Consider the following 27,993-nt stretch of genomic DNA (forward strand, 5'->3'; position numbering starts at 1 on the left):
AGGCGGAAGTGGAAGTTGTTGTGGCGCTGAGGGCTGCGCGAGGAGCTGCTGGTGCTGCTGCTGCTGCTGCTGAGGCGGCGGCAGTGGCGCTGAGGTGGTGGCGGCGCTGCTCACACCGGGCCGCTCGGCCTGTCGGCTCGCGTCCCAGCCTCTCCTGAGCCCGCCGGGGCCCGCGCCGGCCAGCGCCTGCCCTATGAGTGTGTCACTGGTTGTTATCCGACTGGAGCTCGCAGAACACTCGCCCGTCCCCGCCGGCTTCGGCTTCAGCGCCGCGGGTAAGTCCTGCGGCCTCGCCGCCTTCCCTGTTCTCGCGCCTGGGCCCCGGGGGGAGCTGGTCCTCCTAAAGTACGGGCTCCGGGAAAGGCCGCAGCGAGAGCTGTTTCTTCGGGAAGAAGCAAAGGGGGCCGGTTCCCTCTCATTCCGTCCTTCCTGAGGAGGCCTTCCCAGGTGTCGACGCTGGGACGCCCTTCCCGGTCCCTCCCTCTCGGTGCCTTCCCACGGGCACTCTTGTTTATACCTGGCGCGTCGCCTCCGCCCTGGGTTACAGTCGAGTTTTGTAGGTTGTTTTCCTCTTGGCTTTGTGAAGGCAGGGACTGGATTTCAGCGACGATGAGGGTCCTTGGTTTAATTAAATCGTTCCTCTTTGAAAATATATTCATTCAGGCTCCTTGTAACAATAGTGATAATTTATAACTCACATTTGTACGTTTCCTATATCCCAGTACTGTACTTGTGCGTCTTATCTTTAATTAACAACTCTATTAGGTTACATGGGTAGATGCCCCTTTTTACATACAAAGTGGGAAACTGAAGCCAGGTGATTGAATGACTTGCCCGCGATTATCTGTAAGTGGTGAAACGGGGGTTCTAATTCAGAGAGCTGGACTTGAAGAGTCTGAGCTGTTCATTACCAGCCACACAACCTCCTTAGGAGGGAAATGCAGCTATGACTGTTCCTTGGACCTCCAACGATTACCTGACAACATTCCCTCAAGAAATACTTGTTGAATGCTACTGTCTGCCGGAGCTTTAGTTGTGCGCAGGATCAGAATCCCTGCTTTATTGGCCCCAGCAGTTCATTGGGGAAGACAGATGAGTTACAAAATAAAGGTAGAATTAAAAGTGTGGTCAGTGCTGTGAAGGTAAGAAAGAAACAGTATGGAGAACTATTATAAGAGGATGTGTTTGGTTTGGGGAGGGAGACTAGAGCAGGTATGGATGGTGTCATGGTAAATTTTCCCGAGTATGTGAATTTTAGAGCTGCAAATTAAAGATTGAATACGATTTAATGAGTTATGATGGACATTTTCCAAAGGCCAAAAGTGATCTCTGAGTCTAAAAGTCAACAAAGTCCTCATTAGCCACATACACACTTCTACGTGGGTCAGTCATTGATTCATTTGGTCATTCAGTAAATCTTTAAAAAGCTTCCAGTGCGTGCTAGGCACTGTGGTGTAAGTGGTGGGCAAAATAGGCCTTATCCCTGCCCTGATAGAACTTATATTAAGGGTATTTCAGTTGAGTCTCCAAATTCCTTTTCCATTTTTGTGTTTCATTGATTTAAGACAGTGATTGCCGATTTTCAGAATACAATTCATGGCATGAGGTTAACATAGGTGGTTTAAGGAGACTACCCCTAACGGTTTTTGAAAGTTTTACTTGTTAATGATAGTGACTTGATACCTTCGTTTGGGCTCAATACACAGTTGTACTTTACCAGGTATTACAAAAAAGTTGGTTCATCTGGGTATAATCACCCTCAAACCTTTAAGCTCTTACTCTCATTGGTTTGCTTTAAAGTGAATCGTTTCACTAGAACAGTTCTGCATTTCTGAATTTATGGCACTGGGTGTTTACTGACTGTCTGCTTGGTACTGCAGGAGCCCCAGAGGTGAGGGAGATGGGCACTGCAAAGGCATCTTAATATCTTCAGGGAAGGAAGCAGAGAGAAAAAGGAAACCAATTGGTGGGTACATCGAGAGTGGAGAGGAGCCTGTTTTATTATCAGGTATTAATCATTCATGTGTTCTTTAGCTGGGGAAATGTCTGATGAGGAGATCAAAAAGAAGACACTAGCTTCAGCTGTAGCCTGTTTAGAAGGGAAGTCACCAGGGGAGAAAGCAGCAATCATACATCAGCATCTTGGCCGTCGAGAAATGACAGATATGATCATTGAGACCATGAAGTCCAACCCAGGTATCCTTTCTAAAACCCTACACCCTCTTTTGTAATGTAAGCCCCTGGTTGCTTGTTTTACATGTTAGTGAGCCCATGATTTTGACCTCTAGCATGCTTCTATCTTTCACTGACTATGTGCCGCCTTACATGAGATTGTCAAACCACGTTTCAGCTTCTCCAAATATTTCTCCTAAATTAATCCTAACAAGCTGGGTTGACAACTCTATTCAGTGAGGAGAGCCACTTACCATCTAGGTCAGTGGCAAATCATGCATAAATCCAGATAAGCATGTGTGTGTCTCTCCCTGCCTGCTCTGCCAACTCACTCCAACCAGCGGAGTGGATGTCTACCACATCTCCAGCATGGAGGTGCTTAGAACTGGTAGGTTTGATTTGCAAACTTAACAGCCTTGAATGTTTGTCCCACTTAGGAGTGCGTGATGGAAGACACCTGCTTTTATTGTCTTCCTGACAAATGTAAGAGCCATCCTTGAGTTTCTGAGGCTATTAATGAAACTTTTATGGGGCAAAGAGCACTTTTTTGTTGAGATGCCCCAAACACTGTTCTGTGAATATAGTCCTTTTTTTATTTTTATTTTATTGGGGATTATTGGGGGACAGTGTTTCTCCAGGGCCCATCAGCTCCAAGTCGTTGTCCTTCAATCTAGTTGTGGAGGGCATAGCTCAGCTCCAAGTCCAGTTGCCATTTTCAATTTCAGTTGCAGGGGGCACAGCCCACCATCCCATGCGGGAATTGAACTGACAACCTTGTTGTTGAGAGCCCGTGCTCTAACCAACTGAACCATCCAGCAGCCCCCATGTTAATATAGTTCTTAATGTAACACATTATAATTTCTCTGTCAAAATTTATTCTTCTGACTCAAAATTTTAGTCTGATTAGAATCCTTCAGCATATTTCCTATCAGTTTATCATCTGCTAATTTTTGATTTGTGAAAGATGAGCTGAAAGCTACCATGGAAGAAGGAAAGTCTTCAGAAGCATCCCCCACTGCACAGAGAAGTAAAGATCAAAGTAAAGAAAGCATAAACGCTGCTCCTGATTCTCCGTCCAAACAGCTTCCAGATCAGATTTCATTCTTCAGTGGAAATCCATCAGTTGAAATAGTTCATGGCATTATGCATCTATACAAGACAAAGTAAGAAAAACCTTTTTCCTTTTGAGCTGGTCTGTTTTTTGTCTTAGGGCAGAGAAAAACCTCTTGCCCTGAAGGGAAGTGAATATTTTAAGCTTCAAAAAGATAGTACTTTCGTATATTGTGTGTTATTCTTAGATGTTGGCATTTGGTTACTCTTGTAGATTGGGTCAAAGCTTCTCCTCATAAGAGAAATGTGTAGATACACTTCCTAGGAAAAGTATTCCCTGAGAAGATAGGCATGCAAGATGATTAGAAAGTTGTAAAGAAGGAAGATAGAAAAGAAAAATTATAAATAATCCATATATCCCTGTAGTTTCATATCCCCACCAAATTTTTATGAAAGCTGCTAAGAAGTCAATTGATGGATTGCAGTTTCACACCTCTTTTTACCCTTTTCTGTGGTCCAAACAAAGCTTGCTGGAGGCCAAAGGAAAGGAAGCATTTGACAAGATAACCTATAAGTTGGGCCATCAGCTCCTGGGCTGCTTGGTAGCTGATCTCTCTAAAGGCTGTTCTTGTCCTAACTTATTTGCTAAGTTCCCACTGGGAAACAGCGAATACTCAGGTAGCCATTTTGGATCACAGCTGTTGAAGTGAGTGTGCAGCATTTCAAAAACAAATTGCAGTTGTGGGAGGGTTTTCTTTCCCCCCTGTGCCAGCTATTCCAACCCAGCAACACGTTCTGTAATCTTCAGAGTCACATCCTCATGGTTCAGAATTCTCTTTCTCATATTTAGAGCTCTTTTCTCTTTTAGACCCTTTGAGAGAAGGCCATAGAGTTGTGCTTCTAAGTTATGTAATGAGAGATTATTATTATTATAAAAAGCTAATGAGAATTAAACACAAATTGCGTATTTGCCTAATGCAGATTTATGAGTATAATCATAACAAGCCTTTAACTGAAGATTAAAAATGTCAGTGGTGGGTGTAATACAGAACATTTCGAAGCTTACTTTAACCTCCATTGCAGACATGTTTAAGGGATTCTACAATTACCCGTGTGTATTTGCCGTTAAAATAATAAGCTGTTTAAGTTGATTTGTAAAGTATTACAAGTTTTATTTTTTCCTATTTTCTTGGACATAAAAGTTGTCTAAATAGTGTTGTCTGAACTAACTACCTCATCTATTCAAGACAGTCTAATTGTTGTCTTATTAGTAAGATGACCTCCTTAAAAGAAGATGTGAGGCGCAGTGCCATGCTGTGTATTCTCACAGTCCCTGCTACAATGACCAGTCATGACCTTATGAAGTTTGTCGCCCCATTTAATGAAGTAATTGAACAAATGAAAATCATCAGAGACTCTACTCCAAATCAATATATGGTGCTGATAAAGTTTAGTGCACAGGTAAAAGTTAAGATATTAAAAAGCTCTTTGCCACAGAAACTGTGTTTTTTGAAACTGTATGATTCTAGCTGTGTGTGATTTTGCAACATTTTGCATTTACGATTCTTGGTAATGAGTATCTTCTAGGGTTATTGTAATTATTGTAATTTTAGAAATACTTCTAAATTTATTAACAGAAAATTCTAATTCATACCCATACTTTTTAAGCTATGAAATCTAGGGTTGTGTTTGTTTGTTTGTTTGTTTGTTCATCTAGTAGTAATTACTCCAGTAGAGCAGTAGTTCCCAAACGTTTTTAAGTTGGCACTAAATTATTATTTACCATTATAACACTATGCCCCTGCTGCTTTCATTCTCTTTTTAAAAGATATTCTTTGGCACATTTTAGAAAATGAGGTCCTTTTTTTAAAAAATTTTGTGACATTTCTTGAAGTATTAAAGATGTTTTAGAGTTCTGATCGGAAATCACTGCAATAGAGAGACAAACACTGAAAGAATGGTGTTATTTTCAGTTTTTAAAAGTACTTGTATATTATAACAGATAGTTTTTGATATAAGGTATTGCCTTCCACTCCATTTTACTTGTTGCATTAGGAAACATTTTCTGTCTTAGTTCTAAAGATGTGAGAAAGATATTCTTTTGGTTTTACATGTTCCTTCTTACGAGTGCATATTTCTATACGGATATAAAAGTGAAGTAGGCTTTAGATATTCAGGTTATTGAAGAATTCCCTTAGCTGTAGGTTTCATTCAATTTGTTTTTTTAATAGCCTGTTGTATTTGTCCATTCCTTAGGTTTTGAAATAAGCTACTTCTTTGTTGTAAGTGACTTCTTTCTCACCTCATTGATAAACAGCCTTCCTGCATTTACCCCAGATAAATAGTTCCAACTTGCAGATTGACAAAAATGGGTGCCTGTAGGATCATTTGCCATTGCCTCTGACTGGTCACTGAGGTTTGTGGGTGAAAGGGAGCCCATGACACAAGGCCCACTTACCATTTCCTCCTTCCTCATTATGGGAATCCAGAGGTGACAACAGTAGCAGCCATTTTTAGGCCATGGGAAGGAAATTAAGAGAAGAGTTGGATTTTATGTGTACCTGTTCTGTGGCCCATAGAAAGAGAACTCTTAGTGTGGAGCTTTGTATACAAGAGGGTGTTACCTTTAGCCTTTCAAAGCACCCACCATTAAAGGAGACATTTAAAACATATGTTTCAACTATCCTGCAGACTTAGACTTCACAAGTCGACATTGAGAACAGAAAAGCACTTAAAACAACTGCTTTAACTAACTGTCAAGAGACCTCCCAAGGTCACTGAAGAGCTTTGCCAACAATGAGCAAGTGGCACATCACACCTCTTACATTTGTTTGCACAGGGGACCGTAAGGATAGTGATGGTTAACGGGCTGCATTTACTGACTGCTTGTTCTGTGCCAGTCACTGCTGAGCGTGCAGCACCTCACTTAATCCTCACTGTAACCCTATGGGATAGTCGAGTACTGTTGTGATCCTTGTTTTACAAATGAGGAAACGGACTGCAGAGAGAGGCTGGTGACTAGTCCAGGGCTACACGGCTAGAAATTAGTAACTGAGCTGGGACTGAGCCCTCACTTCTAACGCCTGGGGCGTACCCCTCTTCCAGTAGGAGTGGCATGAAAGTGTGGGGAAGGGAAAATAGTCACTGTCTGCAAGAAATTGTGTCGTGGAAATAGTTATAGCTTCTACTTTAAAATTAAGGGTGATCAGCAAGTAACAGGAAGAGTCACAGCAACATATTGGGAAAAAAATGTTTGAGAATATATTAGACCCGTTAAATAATCTGAAGCCTAATAAACCTGAAAACTTCTCTAGAGCAAGTGCTTTGTAATGTGCAGATAATACCGTGGAAATTTTCTCTTACTGTTAATGGATTTTCTTTGTACATCTGCACTGTCCATCTCTGTCTTGTGACCAAGTGCAGGTTGCTCAAGTTGACAGTTGTTTTCTGAGACTTTCAAACTGCTTGCTGCATGCTCTTCCCCACAGGGAAGAACCCATGGTAGCATGGGTTGTATTTATTGTTGATGCTGGATCTTAGGGTCCGAGGCATATCCTACCAGGGACTTTCTAAGGCCTAAAAACACCCTCTTAGTATAAGACTTGACATTAAGTTAATATTAGACTCTAAAGAGAATAATAGACTCAGTAGCCACCCACTGCTGAACACTTACTAAATGGCAGCCTGACTCCATAGCCTGGGCAGCTAACTATATTATTGCTTTCTTTTTCCCAGCAGAGAATTTTGATTAAGAACTAATAGGCCTTCTCTCTATCTCATAATTTCTTGAATTTCTTTTAGCCTCAGCTTTATGCTGGCAGTGTGCTTACACACTTACACTGTGACCTTTAGGAAACAGTCTTCGGTTAAGGAATTTGTCATTCATCAGGACACAGGAAGGTAGGAGGGGGTTCAATTTTGGAGTTCTTGGGGACAAACAGGACAGATCACCTCTCAACAGAGTGTGTTGGCTCATTTTCACTTGCATGCTTAGGGCAGCCTAGGAGACCCATCTTTTGAGAAGTAAAACTAAGTTCTCAACACTGCAGTCGATGAGCATGACAGTAAAACCTTGATTATAATGGATGTTTCTTTTTCTTGAGTTTATCCTGAGAAGAGAACAATAAGAACAAGCACTAGGGAGAAAAAAATAAAAAGCTGGGTTTCTCTAAATTTTGAGCTCCATACCATGCAATCATTTTAGGTGAAAGAGTTGTTCCTTGGTTTTTTGCCCTTAGCCTCAGGCTTTTTTGTGCATTTGGCGAGGTGAGGTAGGAAGCGTGTGTGTTTTGTTCCCTACTCTCGTCCTGGTGCAGAGCGCAGAGCCTGGCATATGCTGGGTACTCAGTAAAGACTTAAACAAGTGAAGCTACATTTCCAATACCAAGATGTTAAAGGAGAAATCAGCGTGTTTAAAACGTACATGTCTTTGGTCTAAACAACTCCCCCAAGAAAGGAATAATTTATGTGGTATTGAGTAGACTTTATCCACACACCCAATGTCACAAACCTGGCCCCTTCCTCCGAGGAGGCAGTCGCTTAGTGAGCGTGTACAGAGCTGGAGGTCTGACGAGGCTCTGCCTTTGCTCCCTCCGCTGGAGCAGCTGCAGCAGCTCCTGGTGGTGCTTCAGGCCCCGAAGAGCCAACCTGTGGCCCTCACTTCCAGGCAGTCGCCTCCTTCAGGACATGGATCCATTTGCTCAGTGTGACACTTACTCATCGATAAGCATTTCAAGAAAAAGCCATTGCTCGTCAAGACTGGGGGCAGCCGTGTTAGGTTGCCTCTGCTTAGTGTGAAGGAGAGGTATTATCTAAGCAGTAGCTTTTAACATTTTGAAGTTAAAATGCCTTGTACCCAATACATAGGCTGTTTGCTGGAAGGAAGCGCCTCTCCCCCTCCCCAATGTAACTATGTTCAGAACTGGTCATCCTTCTTCAGCTGTTTAGCTCGTTTGGTCATTTAAGAAAGCGTAAATAATCAAGAATCCATGCTTGAATTACGTCATCGGAGTGAAATTAAAAGCTGCTGAAAAGCTTACAAGCTTTGGCTGTAAGATTCAGGACCCTGTGAAGGTAGACAGGATTATTTTTGCCTGGTACAGACTTGAATCTCTTCCTGGAGGTTGGCGGTGTGGCATTTCCTTTTGCAGAACACCCTCCCTCCCCGCAAGCAGCTTGTCTACCTTGGTAGGGCCAAAGCACAACTTCCTATGCTTGCGCTAGTAGCTACGTGGCAGTGGAATCCAGAAAAGCCTTGGCTTCCCAGCTGCCTCTAAAAATTGCTGAGTTTAAAAACTGAAGTCACCTCTTTATTACTTTCTACTAAGGATAGACTAGAAGGTTTGATTTACTTGTGTCCATGTTCACAAATGCGCATGTGCCTTTGCAGCTTTGCCTAAAAGGGATTGTTTCTGATTCATCTATTTTTGGTTCCAATACTAATGAGACTTAATATTTTACAAGCTGGTTCATCTTGATCTTGGCCAAGAGTTTTGCTTTTGGTATTACACACTAGTTTGTTTAAACTCTTCTAATGGGATCCTTAGCTATCTGGTATGGTACTCCATACCAGTACCACTGGTGCTTTATTTTTTCTAACATAGATGCTGCCTGTTTGGTTTTTTAATTATTTCCCAAGAATCGTCAGTTATGATTTGGTTCCAAGCTTTCCAAAAATAAGTGTTTACTTTCAGCTGCTGTGAAAGTGCTGACTAGAGGTACGGAAAGTACTGATACCAAGGGAAATGTTGACCGTTACTGGTTGAATATTAAAATTGAACTAGCTGTCAGCTTATTGCACTTCAGTAGCTTCTGCTCATTCAAGTAAAACTATCTTGCAGAGTTCGATTAGCCTATGAACCTGCTTCCTGTTTCGAGATGTTACTTTTGGTGGTTGCTTTCTCTCCTAATTATAAATTTTAAAAGCTGATGAAGAGAATAATTGCTGCTATGCATCTTGAATATAGAGCATGTTTTCAGGATCTCTCAATTTTTTCTTTCCCCCCATTGGTATACCTAGGCCGATGCAGATAGTTTTTACGTGGCATGCAATGGCCGCCAGTTCAACTCAATAGAAGATGATGTTTGCCAGCTGGTCTATGTGGAAAGGGCTGAAGTACTGAAATCTGAAGATGTAAGTGTGAATAATTCTTGTATTTGATATAAATATATTAGAATAGTATAAAGTTGAATGTTAAGGTATCTGTGGAAATGTCCAGCGTAGGCCAGTCTACAGAAAGATTGGTGGTTGCCAGAGGTGTGGGGAACAGAGGAATGGAGAATAACTGCTAATGAATACGAGGTTTCTTTCTGGGGTGATAGAAATGTTCCAGAATTAGATAGTGGGGATGGTTGCTCAAACTTGTGACTATATTAAAAAAACACCGAATTGTATACTTTAAAATGGTGCCTTTTATCTTAAGTTTTTTTAGATTGTCCAAAACCATAAAATAAATAAAAAAAGGATATCTATAGTATTGAAATTGAGTGTTCATCTATTCTACATAGATAAAACATCATTTGGAGCCTAAAAGAAGTGTTTTTGTTTTAAATTTCAGCCCTTAATCTTAATTTTTTATTCTGTTTTGCTAGCAGTTTGTAATTGCTCTGATCTGCCATCCTCCCTGGTAACCTTTCCTCCAATAGGTACTCACTTGAATCATTTTGTAAAGTAGCAGATTCAACTGTATTATATTTTTAAGATGTCTTTTCTTTTAAAATAGACCTAAATCAGCTTGTTGGAAATAAGTTCTGATTAGATTGTTCTATCATTAGATGAGGTAAAATAAAAATTGATAAGTGATAAAATCAGGCTTCCTTTCTGCCAGGTTCTGGGCAAGGCCTCAATTTTAGAGAGTCTTTTCTCTGAATGAACTCAGCGTCTTGAGAGATTTCCTGTAAATATCTACTCTTCATGGACCATAGATTAACGTGATTTTTCTCAGCCTGTCCGCCTGTGTGTGCCTCCCCACCTTTGCCTCATTAATTCCTGCTCGTCTTACAGCTGGTGGGGCTCAGATAGAAAATTAGTGTCCTGGGGTGCCATTCTTGACCACCTAAACCATATGTCCCCTATGTCACACCCTGTTATAGCTTCCTGTTTTTTGCTTTTCTTTCATAGCACTTAAGACTATTGGTATACTTTTTTTTAAACTTGATTTTTGTCTCTCTACTAGATTTTAAGCTCTCTGAGGGCAGGGGCTGACTTTGTTTTTTGGGACTTACTGAATCTGTTTTTGCTCACCATTGTTCCACAGATAGAACAGGGTCTGACACACATAGCAGGGACTTAATAAGTATGTGTTAAATGAATAAGTAAATAACAGCATTGTTGTCGATACTATTATCACTTAGTATAATGTGTTAAGTTTCAGTTTACTCTGTGGAAAAATTATTCAGATCCATTCCTATTCTGTTGCTTTTATTCATTTGTGTTCTGTTATAGTCACAGACCTTTAGAGTAAGAGCTCAGAGTCTGGTAACATTTTAGATCCTCTGTTAAAGTTTCAGCAGCAGTCTTCCTTCCTATAACGTCAGCTCCGTGAGGACAGGGGTCTTTGTTTTGTTCACCTCCATGTCCCCAGTACCTGGGAATATAGGAGGTACTCTATCAGTATTTGTTGAATGAATGAAAATCTTACCAATTTAAATTATTCGCACAGAGCAATAGTGTTGAAAACATACTGCCAGGAGGCAAAAAGCCACAGGAAAACTATTGTTTTTTTTTAAAATGAGAACCAGTGGGTGAAGAGTGAGGCTTACGTGAGGTGTTTCCCTGTAGGGCGCCAGTCTCCCCGTGATGGACCTGACCGAGCTCCCCAAGTGCACGGTGTGTCTGGAGCGCATGGATGAGTCTGTGAATGGCATCCTCACCACGTTATGTAACCACAGCTTCCACAGCCAGTGTCTGCAACGCTGGGACGACACGACGTGAGTGCAGGAACTCGTATCCCACCCTAGCAAAGCCCACGATTACCCAGAATTCAAAAGATCCACCACCAAAAATGAACCATTCCAAGTATTTGACTGTCTAAACCTGGGCTCCACAATAGTAATGAGGTCACATGGAAGGGCCTTCCATTTTTCTTTACTTCCTTCAGTTTACATGGGAATCAGCATTCTCAGACCAAGTCCTTTAGTATGCTGATTTTGAATCCTTGTAGAATTTCCCAAAGCAGTGTGAGTTATTGTTTCCTTCCAAGAGCCAGAGAAGGAGAACAACAACAAAAAAGCCTTAGCTTTGAAGCTCTCATACGAAAATGAAATCTAGGTCTAAAATTGTATTTATCACCTGCACTGATGTCTGTCATTTACTTTCTTTCGCTTTCTTATCCACTGGATTGTAGCAATCTAACGTTTTAGATTTATCACATTGTTGATAATATTGATGGCTCAATAATCAATAGTAATAGCATTCACTAAATATGAAGCACATACACACCTACAGTGTCCTGTTTCCCAGGGCAACAGAGGCCTTATTTGTAGGGCGGCATTGGGCACATAAAGAACTGAGGTGTAAGTAACCTGTACCTTTTTTTTTCAATTGAGGTTTGTTGCTCCCTTTGCAAACTGCGCAGTGGGTGGGACTTAGCTAGAAAGGTAAATCAGACGCTGGCTTCGTGGGTTTCCCAGTACAGAGAGGAAGATGCAGAATCAAATAATCATACAAATAAATGTGAAGTCACAGCCATAACAGGTGTTAGAAAGGAGCAGTATGCAGTGTTGTGACTGCAGAACTAGGGCCCTGACGCAGCCAGGGCTGTCTGAGAAGTGGTATCTCAAGGAGGATGAGTAGGAGTTAGCCACGTGAAGGGACCAGAGAGAGGGCAGTGGGGGGGCGGGGGGCGTATGTGGGAAGGGGAAGATCACATGCAAAGCCCAGAAGTTAGCTGTGAGAGTCCACAGGGATCTCGTCTCCATCCCCAAGTGACCACAAGAGTGGTAGCTTTCACACAGCGGGGGCCTTGTCTAGCTTGCTCATTGCTGTACCCCTCATACCTAGCAGGTGACCTGGTACATAGTAGGAACTCAAATATTCTTGAGCAGATAATAAACCCTGGGTTTTCCATAGCTTATTTAGCTGCAAAAGAATCTTTTCTATGGAGTCCTCAGTCAGTTGCGTGGCATCATTGGGGAAGAATTGGCTAGGTTTAAATTTGCCGTGAATAAAACCACACTGAGATGTGTGCATTCCATAAAGTGTTTTTCTGTATCTTGTGTCCATCTGCCACACCGTATAAGTTCTGGACACCTTTTTGTTCACCACCACCCCAGTTTTACTTTCAGTACAGGTTAAGCGTCATACTTGTAGAACCATAGTGTTTTAAAGTGGGAAGTTTCTTCAATAACCATCTTGTACAACCTCCTCATTTTATAGAGGTGAAAGTTAGCATATTGGAAGTGCCGTGGCCAGAGAAGGCCAGAACTGGAACTGGAATTCAGGATGGGGTGTGAGGCCTGGCAGCTGCCCCCACTAAACATGCAGGTCCTTCAGCAAGTAGGTTTTAAGCCTCAGTATATGCATAGTACAGGCCTGGGTGCTGATGGGAGAGAATCGGACACAGATCCTCCTCAGGGAAGTTCAGGCTGCTAAGGGACTATACTCATATACATAAACACACACGATTCTGGGTAGAGATTGGAGGATGTAGAGATGGCTTCCCCACCAGGGTGGTCAGGGAGGGCTGCGTGGAGGAAGTAGCATTGGTACCAGGTCTCGAAGGGTGGTTTTTTGACACATGGAGATGACAGGGAAGGATATTCTAGGAGGGTTTCCTCAAATATCTCCTCAGGAATTATTTTTGGAGGGGAAGGCAGGAAAATTTAATAAACTTAATTATTTTTTTAATAGATGAGATGGTATATCATAGAGTGCTAGTGGTATAGTGCAGATAGTTTATTTTTGTAAGTTTTTCCCTTTTTATTCTCAGGATCATACATTTCAGAAAGATCATTCTGTCACAATGTAGAAAATTACATTTCAGAATTAATTTGTTTTCTTATCCAACCACTACTGTAGCCACCAAGCAGACCAAAGTGGTGACAGAGCTAGTTTTTACCTCTGACAAGATGTCTGCTGCTTACCAGCTGCCATTTTGTTATTTCTTCAAGTTTGTCTTCTGTCTTTTCTTGATAATAAAGAAACAGACAGACTAGATCCTTTAGCTTTCTCTTTGGAAACACAGATTCCTTATCTGTGACAAGAACCAAGTGTTATTCCTGCTAATTTCCTTTTCTTGGTTTTATTTACTTAGTTGGGTAACAAACTGATACTCATTGCATTGTGAGCATTCTTTCTGTTTGGCACCAATTCAGTTAGGCTCAACTATAACTCACTTTCTAGTACTTCTACTCATCTGACACAAATATTCATGACTGGTACTTAGTTATTTTGTCTTGAGTATAACAGAAAAGGGTTAATGAATTGTTTTTCAATGCCCCCCTGTTTTTTCATCTTTATTAAGGTATAATTGACAGTCAGAAATTGTATATATTTAAGGTGTATGACTTGATGACCCAACATATGTATACACTGAACTATTCACCACAACCAAGCCAGTCAACATATCTGCCACTTCATACCTTTGCCGTTTCCCTTTTTGTCTTCCTTTTTTTACTGGTGGTGAGAACACCCAAGTTCTACCTTGTTAGCAAATTTCAAGTACACAGTATAATATTGTCAACTGTAGTCACATTGATATACACCAGCTTTGCAGAACTTACTCATCTTGCGTAACTGAAATATTGTACCCCCGTTTTCCCTCCCCCCGGCCACTGGTAACCACCTTTCTACTCTGTGTATCTATGAATTTGGCTTCAGTGCCATTTTTATTGGCTTTTTATAAATCGAAATTTGAGTACTCACAGTGCAGTGGTATCTTCTTCCATATGATGCTCATTGTATGGGAAAATGTCACGTGTTTCAGGAATTATAGTAACATTTTTTTTTTTTTTAATAATTTGGTGAAATTTACTACAGATTTTAGCGCCAACTCTTAGGAGCAACCTTGAGCAGACAGGGTACATTTTAAATGACTTAAACCTTTGGGAAGTGGGGACAAGGTAGAGTGTTTAGAGTAAAAATACTTTACATGGATAACCAGACATGAAACAAAATTAATAACTTGTCTCAAGTCCCTAATCCTAACCTATAAATATTTAGTTCTTTGATTATGTAAGCTTTAGATAAGGAGTGGGAAAAGGTAATGAGATTGCTCCCTTTTCTTCTGCTTTATCAGGATTTTATATTTTTTCCTTTTGTTTGAGAATAGCTCGAAAGTGTCTTTTGAATGATATTTTTAGTTATGATAAAAGAACATAAGAGTGAGGATTTAAAATTCAGCTTTTGATTTTTGGGTTGTGTAACAGCTGTCTTTTTTATTTAATCTGTACCATTATCTTTTGGTGTCCTGGATAGGTGTCCCGTTTGCCGATACTGTCAAACTCCAGAGCCAGTAGAAGAAAATAAGTGTTTTGAATGTGGTGTTCAGGAAGTAAGTAACGGGTAGCGGGAAAGAATAATGAACACAACTTTAACTGTCTGGGTTTTTCTTCTGCCTTGCATGGCTTAAATTCTTGTAAATGCTTTTTCAAGACTGATGTTTTTTTCTTTTTGTCTAGGGTCAGTCAAGAAATATAACTACAAAGATTATTTGACTCCTAAACAAAATACTTCATGTTTTTATTCTTTGTTCTTTGAAAAAGCCCTGTCTTTTATTGATAAATGAGAAATTTTTTCTTGCTACGTATTTATATAGTGCTCCATAAAAATCGGAGCTAGAAAATGATTGACCCATAAAAGCATCCTTGCTTGTTGGGTTTTAAACACATTTATTCAAAACTCCTGTAGAAACAACTCTAAATTTTATTCTGTGTCAGCCCCCTTCCCACTCTCAGTGGGGCAGATCATGTATTTTTTTATATAACTAATTAAGATCAAACCTTCTTCTTGGCAGAACCTTTGGATTTGTTTAATATGCGGCCACATAGGATGTGGACGATATGTAAGTCGACACGCTTATAAGCACTTTGAGGAAACCCAGCACACCTATGCCATGCAGCTCACCAACCATCGGGTCTGGGACTATGCTGGAGGTGAACCCCACTCGCATTCTCTAATTTGGTGCATTCTGTATGAACACCTCTCCTTCAGAACCTTGCTACTTTCTCTCCCAGCTTGACATCTGCCTGATACTTGTGGCAAACTCGAGCCCTATAGGGCACTACGTCCTGTGAATGGCCTGAATTGCATGCTATAAAGAGAGTTAATACTTCCACTCTTGCCCTCTCATTCTTTTTTCAAATTCAAATGATTTAGCCCACTGTTAAAGAAATATCGCAATTTAGATCTGGAAAAACAAAAATTTGGTCAAAGTTAAAAGCTCATGAAGATGCTTTTCATTCTGAGAGAAATGTGCCTTGGTTGACTCATTCTTTTCTTTAGATAATTATGTCCATCGACTGGTTGCAAGTAAAACAGATGGAAAAATAGTACAGTATGAATGTGAGGGTGATACTTGCCAGGAAGAGAAAATAGATGCCTTACAATTAGAGGTAAGATAACATTATTAGTAATTATGAAATACCTATTTCTACTGCTTTTTACTATTCTAACTTGAAAGGTGGTTTGGGCTTTTAATATTGCCATTTACTCTGCATGTCAGCTTTTTTTAAAGTTCTATTATTGCTGTGAAGGATTATGAAAATATTTTTATTTTGTCTGACTTTCTTTGAAAATCTAAATTTCACGGTACCTTACTATTTTTTATTTTTTAATTTTTAAATTTCCCCATTCTTCTTCTGCCTCCCCCCCACTCCAGTTCAAGCTGTTGTTTCTCAGTCTAGTTGTGTAGGACACAGCTCCCTGGCCCACGCTGGTATTATGAGCCTTGCGCTCCCCCCTGGCTGAGGCAGTTGGCTGTCAGTCGGCCTCTCACAGCAGCTCTCGCTGTCTGCCGGCGACTTCAGCGTTAGGAGCACGGCGCCCCAACCACCTGAACCACCGGGCCGGCTGTCCCCTGTGCCTTACGGTATTTTCAAAGTGATGTTTCTCATTGTCCCAAGCTCTAGTATTAAGACTGCCCTTTGTAAGCTGCTATAAAACTGGAAGTTAATAACCTTCCTGTAGGCATTTCAGTAGCAGTTGGAGACTGAGCAGACTTGGTCAGAAAGAGGAAACCCGTCTAGCATCTTTCTGTGCCCAAGAAGCTTTTCTGTATATATTAGGCTGGCGTTTTATGAATTAGAGGCTTACATATTCAAATGTATACTCAAAGTATATATGTGCTGAATTTGACGCTTAGATACATAAAGCCATTGTTAAGGTATTCATATATTTGAAGAAACAATAAAATGAGCACAAGCTGGTTTTCTCTATAGCAGTAAATCGCATCTACTATAAAATCAATGTAGTATCAATTTTATGTTAACAAAGGAGAAGTTTAATATGAGTCCTGTTTCACATAAATTTCAAAATGATTGTTTTAAAAACATACCTTAACCTTGAGAGGGTAGGGATATTTGAAAACTTGCTCATGTTTAGACTTTTAATGTCTGATAGATTCGGTAGAAGGGCCTAAAATAAGGCTGATGTTACCATTAATAAATTGTATTGTTATGACAAAAGTTCAAACCTTTTACATTTTTAGAATAAGTAACCATTCCACAATAACTGTAAGTATGTCAGTGAATATTTACTGAGGGCTGCTGTCTGTCAGCCACTTTTCCTGGTGGTGGGAATACAGCATCAAACTGCCTGTCCTCATGAAAATTGCATTCTAGTGACATATCCATTCTCCCAGTTGTCCTTTCTCTTTGTTGCACCTTCAGTCTCTTCTCTAGCCTACAAACATGTTTCAGTTTCGTCTAGTCTCCTAGAATAGTCTAAAATGCAGATGTGATCTTTCCATTCCTTGGCCCACATTTCTCAATATAATACCCCAGAGCTTTCCATAGACCCCCATCTCTCCAAACCCTAGACCCCAGCCACTGGTGTTACTATTTCATCTCTGAAGAGACTTAAACATCCACAGCTCACATCTAGGTCTAGTAGTTCTCTGGAATCAGATCTCTGTCTGTCTCCTCCTCCTGGCTGTCAAGAGCCCTCTCAAATCTCACTTTCTTTCAGAAGTCCTACTGTCAGAAGCCGCCTATCCTTTCCCTGTAGTTACACAGCGCTATTCATTCATGTCGTCAGGCAGCAAACATTTCTTGACATCTAGCATGTTCCAGGCACTGGGGGTACAGAAATAAAGATGTAACCCTCACTTTCAAAGAGTTCACAGCCCAGTCAGGGGGACAGGCAGGTAAACCACTGATTAAATGCTGGTGTTACAAGTACTATTAATGACAGGCAGAGTGCTAAAGGAGCTGAGAGGGAGCGTAACCCAAGGCTGGGAGGCACACTGACAGTCTCCTGGTGCGTGGGGGGGGGGGGGGGCGTAGGGGAAGAATGAGCTGGTTTGAGTTACACTTTAATTTTAAAACTGTGTGGTTCTTCTTAAAGTCAGCTAAAGAGAAACATACGTGTTTTTTTTTCACGTACATTTGTCTGTTTGTCCCTGACTAGATTAACCCAGAGTACAGGAGTGTGATTGTGGTGTAGTGAGTATAGAGTGGAACCAAGGTTCAATGTATATTCTGATGGTTACTCTTACTTCATAGGTCATTAAAAGTCAGGTTTTAATTGAATTTCAGAGACTTACAACAGTGACTTATATTTTGGTGTTTATTCTCTATGTTTCTAGTATTCATATTTACTAACAAGCCAGCTGGAATCTCAGCGAATCTACTGGGAAAACAAGATAGTTCGAATAGAGAAGGACACAGCAGAAGAAGTAAGTTTCTGGCTTAGTGACTGCTGAAATGGCACATGGCATCGGGGAGGGAAAAGGCAGAGCACAGGGAAAACGGAACCTTAGAATCTTCCTTCTTAGTCTGATAATACAGATAGAGAACTGTTCTGCCTCTAAAAAGAAACCTTTGTTATACGTATGTCAGTTGTGTCTCATAAAGCCGGAGTTGGGGGATAGAAAAAAGAAAACAAGAATTTGGAATCAAATGGCTCACCCCTGTAATCTAACTCAAGATCATGATTCCAGAGAGAAGTGGTAAACCCCTGAGTTGTCATTATATTAGAGACTGAGCCTGTGAAGGCAGTATCAGGGAACAGGAAATTCTAGACCACAATGAGAATAAAATTAGTCAAAAAGAGGAAAAGGAGGAGACAAAAATACTCTATTGCAAATGCAATCAACTAAGTATAATTTAAGAAGGAGGGGAAGCAGACATGTATTCTCACCTAGGATTACTAAATCAAGAATATTAAAATCATATTGTATGCTGAGCTCTATACTGTACAAAGGAAGAAATAAAATACCTGGTATGTACCCTAAAAAAAAGAAAGGAAAAAAGAATCCTTGGATTTAAAGGCTTTAGTATTTTGGGGTTGGGGCGTTGTTTGTTTGTTAGTTAACTTCAATCAGGTTTTCCAGTGCCTTGTGCAGTTCTGTTAAAAAAAATGTACATGACGGTTGTAATTTGAGTCAGCCAGTTGGTTTGTCAACTTGGGAACAGCTGCTTTGGGGAGCCGAGCATGGGCCTCTGAGGCAACAAGATGTTACTTCGAAGTTGATGGAAACAAAATTGAGCAGCTGGAGCTTCAGTGGTCACCACTGTGTCTTATTGGTCTAGGGTAGTGGTTTTCAGATTGTAACGAAATAATCCCTTAAACAAGATGCCATTCTGTACTCCAGTGGGTAAAAGAGAAAGTGGGGTGATTTGGGTGGAGACCCAGGTGGAGGGTTCAGAACTCCACCTGCTTGGTTTTCCCTTTGTTTTCAGCATTTACAAAGAATCCTGAGGGTCCAACAAAAGGATTTTGGAAACCAATGAACACTTGAGGGTTAATATTTAACTAGGATTCTGAGAACCATTTTCTGGACCTACGAACAGTGTTCATAATTCCTTGATTCCTTTAGTACTAAATAAAAGCTTCTAAATTTTTTAAATGATTATTTTAATCACTTGATGAATCCCCACCAGTGACTGGGCCTTCCGGTACGGACTGCAGAGCTGGGCCTGGGGCTCACCTTCGAGTAGCTGGGATTATCCTGGAGCTTAGCAGGCAGGGCCAAACTCTCACTTTATGCCAGGCCCGTGGGCCCTGCTTCTGAGCATGCCTACAGATGAGGAGAAATCAGGTTTTTAAAGGCTTAACATCAGCTTTAAAATGATCTTTAGTTAAAAGTTCTTGATGAGGGGGTAGCCGGTTAGCTCAGTTGGTTAGAACGTGGTGCTAATACTGTGTTTCCCTGAAAATAAGACCTAGCCGGACCATGAGCTCTAATGCATCTTTTGGAGCAAAAATTAATACAAGACCCGGTCTTATTTTAATATAAGATAAGACCAGGTCTTACATTAATTTTTGCTCCAAAAGATGCATTAGAGCTGATGATATGGCTAGGTCTTGTTTGCGGGGAAACACGGTAACACCACGGTTGCTAGTTTGATCCCCACATGGGCCACAGTGAGCTGTGCGCCCTCCTTAAAATAAAAAAAATAAAAAATTTATTATTATTATATAAACTTAAAAGTACATACATTTAAAAAAAAAGAAGTTCATGATGAAATTCTTACAAGAACTTTCCAAGCAATGGAAGTGCCTTTCAGAGGTGCTCAAGGTGACTTGACATACTAGTTCTGAATTGGGGTTGATTGGCGTACATGGGGGAAGGACGTGTCCTGAAGCACTCAGGACAGAGAGCATGGGTCATGGCCACCTGATGTCAAGTGACGGACTCCCGAGGTGGGGCACTGGCAACCCGAGCAGCCTCACTAATGGGTTTTTCTATGGACTATACCAGCGTGACCACCTAAAGTGCTTCGTGCAGACCCTTGACAGCTAAGCTCAGGATTCTCTGTGCCTTTTAAGATTCTTTAGGATTAACTGCATTCTCTAACACATACCCATGAAAAGCCAAGAGCCAGAGAAGCTAAAAACTATGAAACTTGTGTTTATGTTTAGGTAGGGGTAAGATGAAGGCAAGGGCCACCCTAAATAAAAACTCCCAGGGCTTGAAAAAGATGTTTTGTTTTCTAATAACAAAGGTTGCTTGTCCATAAGTTATTGGATGATGCGAGCCTTTTGTTCCTGCCACTGTCCTCCGTTGGACCAGTCCTCTGTGTGTTGGCACCTCCAGCGGTAGAGCACATGCAAGGAGGAACAGTAATGCACCATGGGTTTCACTGACAGATTCCTGTTCATGGGCCTCCTATAAAGTTAGCGTGTGGTTGGGGGTGAGGGTTGAAATTAATTGTGTGTTTCAATGATACTATTCCTGTCTCCCAATGCCTTAGGTAGTACAGTTATTATAGAATGTCTGTTCTAGAACATGAAGCTCATGCCCACTTAAAGGTTCTTAGTTTTAATAGGGCCAGGTATGGAGAACATAGAGTAGGCCGTCAGGACAGGTGACTTGCCCTCAACATACCTCTTTTCTCTTTGGACCTCTAGATCTATGTGTATCCTTTTTTTTTTTTTCTAGCTGTGGACTGGGAAATGAGTTTGGTGGATCACAACTGGCATTTTTATTAAAAAGAATATGATAGGTGTAAAATACCTAAGTTTGTCACATTTACAAGGTGTGATCAAACAATACAGTGAATGTTTAAATTTTTAAAAATTTGTTACAGTAAAAGACACATTGCCAGTAACCCTCCTCAGAATACTCCCCCTCACTTCTAACACACTTATCCCATCATTGTTGCCACTTTCTGAAACAGTTCTGGAAGTCCTCTTTCGTGAGTGTCTTTAGTAGCCCTATTATAGCTGCCCCGATGTCCTGAATCATTTTGACTTTGGGGAAGAGCCAGAAGTCGCATGGTGCCAGATCCGGTGAATATAGTGGATGAAGACACACCATAATGTTTTTATTTGACGAATACCAGAAATTGCCATATACCAGAAGTGATGGAGATAGAAAATTTTATAAAAAAGAACCAGTCAGAAGTGAAAAATACAATAACTGAAATGAAGAATACACCAGAAGGATTCAACAAATTAGATGAACCAGAAGAGCAAGTCAACAATTTGGAAAACACAGTAACCAGAAACACCCCATCAGAGCAGCAAAGGCAAAAAGAATCCAAAAAATGCGGATAGTTTAAGGGGCCTCTGGGACAACATCAAGAGTGCCAACATTTGCATCATAGCGGTACCAGAAGAAGAGAGAGAGCAAGGAATTGAAAACATATAAAGAAATAACTAAAGAAAAGCTTCCCTCACCAGGTGAAGCAAATAGACATACAAGCCTAGGAAGTGCAGAGTCCCAAACAAGATGAACCCAAAGAGGCCCACACCAAGACATATCATAATTAAAATGCCAATGAAAGAATCTTAAAAGCATCAGGAGAAAGGTATTTACCTAGGTACAAGGGAGCTCCCATACGACTGTCAGCTGATTTCTCAACAGAAACTTTGCCGGCCAGTAGGGATGGGCACGAAATACTCAAAATAATGAAAAGCAACAACCTACCACCAAGGTTAACCAACAAAGCTATCATTTAGAATCAAAGGACAGATAAAGAGCTTCCCAGATAAGAAAAAGCTAAGAGTTCATCACCACCAAACTGGTATTACAAGAAATGTTAAAGGGACTTCTTTAAAAAGAAAAAAAAATCAAAAATATGAATAATATTTGTAAAATACATAGCAGGTGTCTGGGCCATAGGATTTAAATTCTCAGCCACTTTCAGTTACTATTGCTATTGCCTCATGGTTCCCCCAGCCTCACTACTTCTTCCCACCTCATCTCCCCATGTCCTTAGAGTAGGAGACTTGAGACATTTGCCAAGTCTGCAGATCTTCACACCGGAGTGAATCCGGTGTCTGCCTAGCTAGACTTCAGCAGACTCTTGGCTAGGGTTGCTGCTGTCTGACACATAATACAGCAGGATTTGTCAATTCTCTTAGTTTCTAAGACAGTGTAATATGAATTAGTTCCATATATAGATTGCCTTTATAAATAAATTCAATAAAACAAGAACTGATAATGTTTCATATGACTTCATGAGAAAATTAACAGTGAATTTGGGAGGGGACCTGAAACAGAATCAGCCATCACACGTTTCTTGGATTAGATTCGTTTCTTGGATTATTTGGATAATTTTCAGAATGTAATCTCAGGAGGAGAAAAAACAATGGTGAGGTGTAAGAGTGGGAGGCCCTTGCTCTACTGCCTGAAACTGTCTTTGCTTTCGAGCAGTTTCACTTCACATTCAGCAGCTTCATCGTGGTATAGAGAAATAGTAAGAAAAAAAAGATTTCTCAATTTATTTAATTCCCGTTACAGGAGTTTTTTAAAATGATTGTCTCCCCTTTTCTAAGTTTGGGTTGTCAAAGTTATATACATGCAATTGAAAAAAAAAAAAAAAAGGCAAAGTTAGCCCTAAAGACCACACAACTTTGTGTTTGTAAAATGAAACTCATCTCTGTTTGCTCTTTCAGATTAACAACATGAAGACCAAATTTAAAGAAACAATTGAGAAATGTGATAACCTGGAGCACAGACTAAATGATCTCCTAAAAGAAAAGCAGTCTGTGGAAAGAAAGTAGGTATAATTGGTCTATTCTTCAACTGAGAAATTTGATTGTAATAGGCTCCATAAAAAGATAATTTCCTTCATTCCTATGAAACACTTATTTTCAAGTATGTGTATCACCAGGTTTTCAGGGATTTCCCTATATATGGAGCAAGCTTACTGTGACTTCCTGTTTGTTAAAAAACTCGGTGTTTCATGCCATACGGAATGCATTGTCCTTTCCTGGTATCTGTGTGCTTATGGTATGCACAAATATCTTCCACTTTTGCCTGCAGTTTCCTTGTGCCCGGAGCCTGTAGCTTCTCGGAGCTGTGGCGGCTAAGAACTGTCAGTTAGGAAAGAGACTGTATCTAAGCTGGAGATGGCATGTGTTTTGGTCTTGGACATGAATTAAAGGTCAAAATATGGAGCAAAAAATTCAGGAACAGCATAGCAAGAATATACTCTACTACTGTTATTTGGGAAGATAGTTGCTACTGGTTGAAATTGCTTTTCTGGCTTAAGTTATATGCACAAAAATAACTGGATTTTTACCTCTAGACAAATGGATAAAAAATTTAAGAGGGATAATTGTTCTTTAAAAGCTTTTTTTAATAGATCTTTTATTTTGGAGTAAATTTAGATTTACAGAAGTTGCCAAGATAGTAACAAAGAGTTCCCATATATACTTCACTCATTTTGCCCACTATCAAAAGTTGGATTTGTTTTTAAATAGTTTTTTTGTGTGGGTGGTAAAAATCTGTATAATAAAATTTGCCATTTTACCATTTTTAAGTGTGCAGTTCAGTGGCATTAAGTACATTCACACTGTTGTAGAACTATTGCCATCTGTTTCCTAAATTTTGCATCACCCCACATAGAAACTCTTCACCAAAGGTGTTTTTTAACTGTTGTAAAAACAATACTACAACATTAATAGAAATAAAAATGAGAAATTCTCCTATACTGTCAGCACCCTAACAAATTGAACTGTATTAAAGAATTAAAAAGTTAAAACTGGAAGTTTCCTCTCATGCCCTAGGTCCCGCTCTCTAGAGGCTACCGTTATTCATGGTACCAGTGAATATTTACTCTCCCAGGTCTTTGCTGTATCTGTATAAACATCTCACGTACGTTCTTTTTTTTTTCCCTGCAAAATTTGAATAATGTCAGGTGTTCTATTTAGTAAAATACTCTGTTTTAGAGATTTTTTTCATGCTGGCACACCTAGCCCTAACTTGATCTTTGCAATGGCTGCGTGGTATTCCACTGGGTAGCAGGCTCATAGTAATTTTAACTAGTCTCTGTTGATGGACATTTAAGTTGTCTCACATCTTACACTACTGTAAACAATGTTGCGATGAGCGTCTTTCTCCATGTGTTGTTCAGGGCCGTCCTGAGTATATCTATTTTATAGGGTAAGTTCCTAGAAGTACAATAGCTGTGTTAAAGGGCATGTGAAATTTTGACTTTCTACTTATTGCCAAGTTGACTTGCAGAGAGTTTGTACCAGTTCACACTCCAGTGCCAGTGTGTGGGAATGCCTCTTTTCTCCCGTGTGAGATCTTTGGCATTCTGATACATAAAAATGGTGTTTAAATTTGTGATTCTTTACTTATGAGTAAGATCAGGCGTCAAGAATAAGGAATCCCTATTTTTGAGATCCCTTCTCCAGCAAGTGCAGTAAGGTCAGATCGCTTGACTCTCCGAGAATGTCACTTTTCCGTCACTTCTCTATCGTAGTTATCATCTCTAAGCCACCTGTGTAACCCCTGCCTGCAAAACAGAGAAGCAGTAGAAGTTTTACCGTGAATCACAGAATAATTTCTGCTGTGGAAAAATGTCTGTGCTTAAAAAAAAAAATTATCTTGAAGCCACACTTGGGTTAACTATAGCAAAATTCTTGCTTTGTGTAGTTGTTGCAATGACAGCAAACCAGTCGCCCTGGCTATGGAGGGAGGAGTCTGCCCTGAACGGATTCTGAGGTGATGGCCCCCTGTTCATCTCAGAGCAGAAAGGGGACTGTGTCAGCAAATGAAAAACATGCTTTTTGTCTTCCTTTGTTTTGCAAAAGGTGCACTCAGCTAAACACAAAAGTAGCCAAACTCTCCACAGAGCTCAAAGAGGAGCAGGAAATGAACAAATGTTTGCGAGCCAATCAGGTCCTCCTGCAGAACAAGCTGAAGGAGGAGGAGAGGATTTTGAAGGAGACCTGTGACCAGAAGGATCTGCAGATCACCGAGATCCAGGAGCAGCTGCGTGATGTCATGTTCTACCTAGAGACGCAGCAGAAGATCAACCACCTGCCTGCTGAGACCCGGCAGGAGATACAGGAGGGACAGATCAACATTGCCATGGCCTCCGCCTCCAGCACCCCCTCTTCGGGGGGCAGTGGGAAGCTGCCCTCCAGGAAGGGCCGCAGCAAGAGGGGCAAGTGACCTTCAGAGACACTGAAGGTGTCTTGAGACTTTTCCCTGGTGCAAGGGGGCGCTGGGGCCTTCGGTTAAATGTGAGGCTGGGCCCTAAGTAAGTATAAGTGCGGATCAAGCTGCAATCGTTTGGGTCTTTCATTTGCTAGTGTGTGGTTTGATGAATGTACAGGGTGCTGCCTAGGGGAGCTGATGGAAATGGGCAGCGTTTTAAAAGGTGGCTGCTTTTTTCAACTGTAACAGTTCACTAACCTCAGACATTCTAATGACCATTTTGCCTTCCGACTTGATAGATGCCCCCAAATCTGTGTATTTTTCCATTGTATTTATTGAGTTGGTGTGTTTGACATTCAGTTCTGGGGTCGGTAGGTAAAGTTACCCAGTACGAAAGCATCGAAGCTCCCTGAGGTCATAGCAGCTGCCTTAGAGAGAGGTTCGCATTGGCTCCTGAGGATTTCTGACAACTCCCAGCATTGGTCTCCTATCGTTGTCATCCCTCCCTGCCTCTGGGAATAGAAGCGCTGATTAAATGTTATATGAAAAGAGGCTGGGCCTATAAACCAGGCACTGGCTTGTCTCCGGCAGCCATATCTTCTTGCTCTAGGGCTAGCCAGGAAAAACAAACAACCCGCAACAGACGGAGTAGACACAGTGTAGGAAAAATGGTGGTGTTTCCACTTTGTTTATTTTTGATGACTCTCCACCTCACTCTGAACCTCGAATATGGAGGAGGCTTCATGGTGGCTCCAAGACTCAGATCTCAGAGTGGGTTTCCTAGCATCTTGCAGGAATAAGCAGGCAGTTTTATCTTCCATCTGAAAATGTAGAGTGAAGCCTCTGACTAGCGGATTGTGTATTTTGCTGGGATCAGTATTTTCTGAATGTTTACAGATGATTGCGCTGCATGTTCAGGTTGCGGCTAGAGGGAGCTTGGGCAGATTTTCAATTACTCTTTCAAGATATAACCAAAGGCTGTTTCCGAATCCGAAAATTAGAATTTTAACAGAGCCTCCTTTAAAACAGTCATTTAATGCTTGTTGTGAGCCAACAGAGGGGCTGTGTACTTTCTGTAGAAACATAAACGTCAAATAATTCATAATGTGCAGTAACTGAGCAAAATTAAAAGTACGAGCCTTTGGAATTTAGCTTCCAAAAGAGGGAGCTGAATCGGTTAACAAGACACACTGTTAAATGGTGAGTTTGTTTTCTGCTTCATAATTAGCCAAAGTTCAAGTTACCACGTTTCAGAATTGTTTTTTAACCTATGGTTAGACCTCATCCCCTTTGACCTAAATGTCTTACAAGTTACCTGTTAGCACACCAGCTGTGTTGCTAATCACCATCCATGGTTGTGGGATGTGCTGCAGCATTTCCCAAAGAACCTTACCTGTAATTTTGCAAAATGAATGTACTCAAACATTCTCAGTTTTCACTTAAGGCAGACCAACTCTATAAGTCACCCTTGGACTTACATACACAGATATCGTAGAGCAAGAGTGGGAATGTAAAGCGTAACCTAATTCTCTTTCCTATAGAGATTCTATTTTATTTAAAATCTATTTTTACACTAGTTAGAATCCTGCTTTTTTGGCCAAGTACTTGTCTTGCATGTCTGACCTTGCAGAAGCTGGGGTGGATTGCAGCATACTAATGAAGAGAATTAGAAGTAGTTCACAAAGCTTGCTGGCTCCTCATTTCTCTGTGATCACCTCCATCAAGCAGCCCTACCACCAGCCGGGAGAGTACAGATTTTCAGTAGAGGTGGGATAAATGTTCTGAAAGGCTGTGCCCAGAGGAATGAGCAAATAGGCAAATGTTTCCAAACTACTTGAAGGTTTTTTTTAAATGTTGCAGAAAAATAAAAATCTTACCAAGATATATAAAAAAATGTTTTAAAAAATGGTTAAAAAGTCAGTTTGAATTTGACAAAATTACATAAGATAGAAGCTATTGGTGTTTTCTTCAGGATGGAAGTGAACCACTTAACATCCATACTACCTTGAACAATGAAATTGCATTAAAGTAACCAAACGTTGAAATGATTCTGCCCCATGTGAAATTTGTGTCTCTCTGATTGACATTTGCTTGGGAGCTTGTATCTAAATAATCTAAGTATCAGTGGCCCAAATTTAAAAAGCAACATAAAAATCAACCCTGCAATAATATAGTGAGCAGCTAGATGATTATTCTTTCTACCCCTTTGCTTCAACTTCCCAAACTAATAATAAGTACCTGAACAGATACAGAAGAGGAAAAATTATCTGAATTTGGACGTTTGGGATAGGAGAAGACCCAGGCACAACTCTTTTGCAAACTTAAAGTAATCAATTTATACACCTGAGACTTTTTTCTAGCCCCAACACCACACTGAGATTGTTTATTTTTGGAAACTGTCACCAGTGTGACTTGTTAGGATACACTGGGTAAGATGAAACACTGAAGTGACCCACCCCTTCCTTGCCTGCACATTGAAAGGGCTGAGAAACTCTTAAACAGCCGAGCCAGCAATGTGTGGAAAACTGGGCAGATCACGCACGAATGAACCACTTTCTGTCATCACTTGGAGACCCCTCTCCTAGTGCAGTCGGGATCCACTAGCCAGTGCCACATTGCTTGGACTGGTGGCAAATTCTGGCTCGTGATGAAGTCCATGGGCTCATCTAAAAAAGAAACGTCACTCTCACAATATTGGAAGAAAGCTATTTTGTTTTCTCCAGGATAAAGCTGAATTAACTGTCGTGGCAATTCTGCTGTGGTACTTCTT

The 27,993-nt window shown here is 40.7% G+C and overlaps 1 protein-coding gene across 2 annotated transcripts; it reads left to right on the top strand.

The window, feature by feature from the left end:
• The first annotated feature begins 12 nt into the window (after nucleotides 1-12).
• On the top strand, nucleotides 13-27,271 carry BRAP (BRCA1 associated protein). Of its 2 annotated transcripts, XM_074321054.1 has the most exons (13): nucleotides 17-275; nucleotides 1,881-1,966; nucleotides 2,035-2,196; nucleotides 3,137-3,335; nucleotides 4,494-4,683; nucleotides 9,242-9,355; nucleotides 11,003-11,151; nucleotides 14,639-14,714; nucleotides 15,177-15,315; nucleotides 15,665-15,774; nucleotides 17,967-18,056; nucleotides 22,727-22,830; nucleotides 24,875-27,271. In XM_074321054.1, exons 3-13 carry the CDS (start codon nucleotides 2,043-2,045, stop codon nucleotides 25,236-25,238), a joined length of 1,689 nt encoding a protein of 562 aa, XP_074177155.1. In that variant the 5' UTR covers nucleotides 17-275; nucleotides 1,881-1,966; nucleotides 2,035-2,042; the 3' UTR covers nucleotides 25,239-27,271. The 2 variants fall into 2 exon arrangements, with proteins under 2 accessions (XP_019589438.1, XP_074177155.1); XM_019733879.2 differs by lacking the exon at nucleotides 1,881-1,966 and having other exon boundaries at nucleotides 13-275.
• Nucleotides 27,272-27,993: the final 722 nt, after the last annotated feature.

This window comes from Rhinolophus sinicus, linkage group LG16 (genome assembly GCF_036562045.2).
Source record: "Rhinolophus sinicus isolate RSC01 linkage group LG16, ASM3656204v1, whole genome shotgun sequence".
Classification (NCBI taxonomy): Eukaryota; Metazoa; Chordata; class Mammalia; order Chiroptera; family Rhinolophidae; genus Rhinolophus; species Rhinolophus sinicus.

Coding starts and splice junctions, on each gene's coding strand:
- BRAP (XM_019733879.2), top strand. CDS start 194: ATGAGTGTGTCACTGGTTGTTATCCGACTGGAGCTCGCAGAACACTCG. Junction 4,684..9,241: donor TGATAAAGTTTAGTGCACAG/GTAAAAGTTAAG, acceptor TGGTATACCTAG/GCCGATGCAGATAGTTTTTA. Junction 14,715..15,176: donor TTGAATGTGGTGTTCAGGAA/GTAAGTAACGGG, acceptor TCTTCTTGGCAG/AACCTTTGGATTTGTTTAAT.